The following is a 5,523-nucleotide window of genomic DNA, read 5'->3' as shown; positions in this document are numbered from 1 at the left end:
AGGAAGCAAACAAACATTTCTTGGTTTCTGAATGATCAAGAAGGGGTGGGATTAAATGTATTTATGCTTCTTCCTACCCTTTTTGAAGATGTTAAGTATATTTGTTTTGTTTTTTTCTTTGTTTGAACCAATCAGTGTATCACTTGTGGATGCACCAAGGTGTCCCAAGCCTGGGTAAATGGTGAAGGCTGTGTCTGGAAGGGCATCCAGGGTAAAACACTTTTACCAGAACAAACATGCGAGTTTGTTCAAGCGACACCATACTGGATCAGTCAAGGCCTGGGTTAACATTGGCCACCACTAGTACTGTTAATAAGCAGACCACAAACTTGAAGACCACGAAGATGGAAACATTTCAGGAGACAGAGGGAGAAGAGGAAATTCAAGAGTGTAGGACTGAGAATAGTAACTCTAAACAAAGGTACAAGGACAGGCAAAAGAAAGACCTGGCTTGCATGATGCAGAGAAGGAAGGTAGATGCATTATGTGTTCAAGAGACCAAGTGGAAGAAAAGCAAGGCCTGCAGCACTGACACAAGGTTTCTGGTAATTTACCATGGATTGGATAGAAAGATAAATGGAGAAGGGTGGTCCTGAAGGAGGAGTTTTCAAGGAATGTAGTAAAAGAAAGGATTGTCAGATAGAGTGATGTGTCTGAAGATAGAATTAAAAGGTCTGATGTTGAATTTTGTCAGTAGTTATGCTCCACGGCTTGGATGTGTTGTAGAAGAGAAAGATAAATTCTAGAAGGATGTGGATGAAGTGATAGAGAGTATTTCCAGGGAGGAGAGAGTGGTGATCTAAGCAGACCTGAATGGACATGTTGGTGAAGGAAACAGAAAATATGAGAAAGTGGTGGGCATATGGTGTCATAGAAAAGAACTAGGAAGGACAGATGGTGATGAAATTTGCCAATAAAATGGAAATGGCTGTAGTCAACACTAATTTCCAAAAGAGGGAGGGACATAGAGTGGGTGACCTATAATAGTGGAGGTAGAAGTACGCAGGTAGACTGTTGTATGTGTAGAGGAAACCTGAGGAAGACTGGAGACTGTAAGGCATGACCAGAAAGCATTGGATGGTTGTGTGCAGAATGACTTGTTGTGAAGACGCGAAAAATAGTAAAATAATAAAAGAAGACCAAATGGTGGAAGCTGAGGAAAGAAGAATGTTGTGAAAAATTCAGAGAGGAGCCGTTAAAGGCTCTGGGTGGTAAGAAAGAGCTTACAGATGACAGGGCTACTACAGCAGGTTCAGGTTAGGTTCATTTGTCATATGCAAAATCAACACAAGGTCAGCAATGCAATGCAATGCTTAGGACGAGAAGAACCATCTAGACTTGCCAAAAAAACAAACAAACAAACAAACAAAAAATAACAATAAGAAGTACCAAAGCATGCAGCAAAGATACTAAAAAACATACTAAAAATACTACTAAAATAATAAAAAACAAGGTGCCAAAGTTGAAAAAGAAACCTCCTGTGAGATGTAGTTAGCAGTGAGGTTCTTTCAACATCATAGTTCTGTTCTGTTAGTGGCGTGGTCCTGTTAGCATCTTAGCAGGTGTTGTTAGCAGGTCTGGTCAGCAGATTGATGGTAACAACGACCGCAGCAGCTTCCCTCACAAACTGCAGTACAGAACCAGGTCCGGCAGACAAAGAACATCCAAGGTTTCCCTGCGGTACCGAACGGGTCCGTAGACTTCAGTCCGTGCACACAGATGGAGCAACAGTAATAAGAGACAGGTAGGAAGGTACTTGGTGTGTCATCTGGACACAGAATGGATGAGGCCAACCGGGGGAATCAGATTCAGAAAAGCCACTGTTGATTTTCTTCAGGCAGACTGTTTTTTTCTTGTCAGCCTTGAGTCCTGCTGGAACTTTCAAGATCCAAAATGGCCAGATTAGTGGGCATTCCACTGGTCCATGCTTACGAGCCCCTCCAAGGTCGTTTCCAACATGCTGGCAAGTCCCAGAAGCTGCAGGTGGCCTGCAATTCTCACAAATCGCTTCCATCTTATGGTTTAGCTCATAAATCAGCTGATTTTGAGTCCTCGAAGCACAAACCAAACCTTCACAAGGCAGGCAGCCTGATGAGGGCCAAATTAGCTGCAGCTGTCTTCTTTGTATGTTGCTAGACCAGGAACCAGCCGATACCAAAAAGCAGGAAACCTGTTATTATAAATCCAATTATATATGTCTTCGGCATCCTTCTGAGACAAAACGGAAAGACACAGTAGCTCCCATATCCATGATTTATCCTGTATCGTGAGTCTCAGCAGGACATGAGGGCTCTCCAGGACCTGTCACTTTGTTGAAAATATTTTGTTGATTATGTTGAAAATCCAGCTGATCAGATTCGTGACGGTAGTTTTCCTTTCAGAAGATGTGTAAAATAGGAGCTCCTATACACAGACAGAGAGCAAAAAAGCGGGAAGAGAACAGGAGAGGGAAGAAAATGTGTTCACCTTGCACGAGAGCGAGAAAAAAATATATTTAAAAAAAATGTGTCTAAATTATTTTTAATGTACTTAAACTTTAATACAACACCAATTGTGTAGTTTGTATGCAGTTGAAAACATAAATACATTTTACATCCTGGAATAAACATGGTTTTGGTTGAGAATGTGTCTTTCTGTTCGATTGCAACTCTGTCAGTTGATAAAGGTGTGGAAGTTAAAAATGCCTAAATATTGCCAGTTAATCTATAGTCACTGGATTGTGACTATTGGCAATGACCTTCACAAGGGAGCCTCCAAAATGTTTGCGGGGATTCTTGTTTTCCTGGTGTGACAGTTGCATCAGGCCAACGGTCACTCTTTCAGGGATGAAGATGTTCACATCTATGATAGAGAGGAACGTTGGTTTGAGAGAGGAGTAAAGGAGGCCATGTTTGTGAAGAGACACCATCTATCATTGAACAAGGGTGGAGGCCTCCATGTTCATCTGTCCCCCTCTTACAATGCTGTTATGGCTAGTATCACTCAGCCCTCTGTGAAGAGCAAGCGGCCATCAGGGCACTAACGATAGGTCATTAGACTGATGGTCCTGCTTTTGCATGTTAACAACTAGTTTTGGCTGTCACAGAAAACTGCTTGATCCACTATGAGAAGGTGCTGCTTATGAGACTGAGTTTGCTTGCAGGTCCTCAGACTGAAGAAGTCTTTTGGATTAAAAAAACCTAAAAACTAAATGTTTCAACAATGAAAAACCCGTTCAGAAGACTGACTCAAGATTTTTAGATTCCAGTGCGATTTTATCCTTGTGTGTGCCTGTGTAGGTCGTCATGTGCCCAGAGGTCTAAATGTGTGTGATGTACCTTCTCTTAGGTTATGGCCATGCAGCGCCCAGCACGGACTCAGGGAAAGTATTCTGCATGTTCTACGCCCTCCTTGGGATACCACTGACCCTCGTCATGTTCCAGAGCCTGGGCGAGCGCATCAACACATTTGTCCGGTACCTGCTGCACCAAGCCAAGAAGTGCCTGGGAATGCGTCAGACTGAGGTCTCTATGGCGAACATGGTGACAGTGGGCTTCTTCTCCTGCTTGAGCACCTTGTGTGTGGGGGCTGTGCTGTTCTCCCACTGCGAGGGATGGAGTTTCCTCCACGCCTTCTACTACTGCTTCATTACGCTCACCACCATCGGCTTTGGAGATTATGTGGCTCTGCAAAAGGACGACTCACTACAGAACGACCCGCGGTATGTGGCTCTCTGCTTTGTTTACATCCTAATGGGACTGACAGTGATCGGAGCGTTCCTAAACCTGGTCGTGCTTCGTTTCCTGACTATGAACACTGAGGACGAGCGACGCGACGCCAAGCAGAAGGCCTTGTTGTCTGTCAGCAAGTCCAGAGCAGAAGTGTCTCGCCTATTACCACTCTCAACTTCCACCTCTGTCACGCCTGTAGCAGACACTGCCACAAAGGCTAAAGATTTAAAAGGCGCCTACACAGAGGTGCTGCATTTTCAGACTATATGCTCCTGCTTGTGGTACAGGAGCAAAGAGAAGCTGCAGGGTTCCACACCCACCATGATGCCTCAGGAGCTTCCATTTTCCAATGCCTACCTACAACAGAACAGTGACTGTCCTCACTACATGGAGCCTGGATCAACAGGCTGCGTGTGCAGTCCACGTCAATGCACGAGCATAAGCTCCATAACAACAGGCCTACACATTTTCTCTCCGTTCAGGGTGTTTAAGAGACGCAGCTCTGTCTAACCTTTCTCTACAACAGCTTTCACTTTTAAAACTGCCGAGAGGGAAACAGATACTCTGGAGTCCTCATAACAAAGACTTAACTGCAAAAGTATATGTTTGTGGTGCTATAATCCTGGTATTCCAACAGTATTGTGTGTAAAAAAGGACCAAAAAAAAAAAGAAATATTTCCAGCAGTGTAAACAGCAAAGTCTTTCTCAAATATGTAACGGAGACAGAGCAGCCTGTAGTGTTTACGCTGGATGGTTTCTGTGTGTTCAGAGGCGTCAGGTGAGCCTTTTGGAAGTTGTGAGTCACATGAACACACCACGGTGCGTATGGTGCATACGGTGCATACGGTGCATACGGTGCATATGGTGCATACGGTTTATACAATATGAAGGGATAAGCAAAGCAGGTGCTGAGGTGGTGGACTCTGCTGAGCAGTGATTCAGGAAAAGATGACAAAACTGAAATATCTCAGAAATATTTATTTAGTTTTTATTATTAACGTCAGGCTAATTTCCTTACATGTGTCCCTTTCACACAATATGTATTTTTTTAATTCCTCAAAGTGTAAGGACACAATAATGTTTTTGCCTGGGTATATGTGTGTGCACCTGTCTCTCTTAGGGGTGCACCAATAAATCGGCCCCGGTTTCCTTAATTTTGAGAAATCGGAAATTGGCGGATACTTGCATGAGAAACCAATTTTACCGATTTTTTTAGTTTTAACAACAATTGTCTGAAATTCATTTATATTTCAGAGCACTACCTCAAGGCCAGTTAAAACAAGTTTATATTGTTTCTAGGATATTGTTCAAGGGTATGTTTTTCAATAAAATAAAACTGAAAATTGAAGGTGCATTGTGACCTTACGACACCTGACAGTGTCGATTATAAATCAAAATCGGTATCGGCCAAAATTGGAATCGGAAGGTCAGACTTTTTAGAAATTGGTGATCGGCCAGAAAACTGCAATCGGTGCACCCCTAGTCTCTCTGTTAGCAAAGTTTCTCATGAACAACTGAAATTTATTGCTAAATGTATGTCTACAGATGGTTATGTTTTGAAATTAACCTGATTCAAGATGCCAGCCAACTGACCTTGAAAATACAAAACTTTCTTTGACTTAATCAATTTTATATCTATTTAATTAGGTGTGGCTGTAGCTGAGATTGATCCCCAAGAACTGAATGATCACAAAAGATTAGTTCTTTAAAACTGAAAAAAACTATTATTTATTGGTGTTAACTTAGTTTATTTTATTTATTTATTTGACTTTTCTTTAACCATGTTAGTCAGTTGGGAGAAAACTCAAATTTT

At 42.3% G+C, this 5,523-nt stretch overlaps 1 protein-coding gene across 1 annotated transcript in view; it reads left to right on the top strand.

The window, feature by feature from the left end:
- Nucleotides 1-4,220, top strand: part of kcnk3b (potassium channel, subfamily K, member 3b) — an 8,281-nt gene extending 4,061 nt beyond the window's left edge. The window contains exon 2 of the mRNA XM_037694559.1: nucleotides 3,328-4,220. Within this exon, the coding sequence (XP_037550487.1) occupies nucleotides 3,328-4,220 (893 nt within the window). The remainder of the gene's footprint in view (nucleotides 1-3,327) is intronic.
- The last annotated feature ends 1,303 nt before the right edge of the window (nucleotides 4,221-5,523 follow it).

The sequence above is a fragment of the Nematolebias whitei genome, chromosome 21, assembly GCF_014905685.2.
Source record: "Nematolebias whitei isolate Nwh7 chromosome 21, NemWhi1, whole genome shotgun sequence".
Lineage (NCBI taxonomy): Eukaryota > Metazoa > Chordata > Actinopteri > Cyprinodontiformes > Rivulidae > Nematolebias > Nematolebias whitei.
The sequence above is the reverse complement of the archived record's forward strand: the minus strand, read 5'-3'. Positions and strand labels throughout refer to the sequence as shown.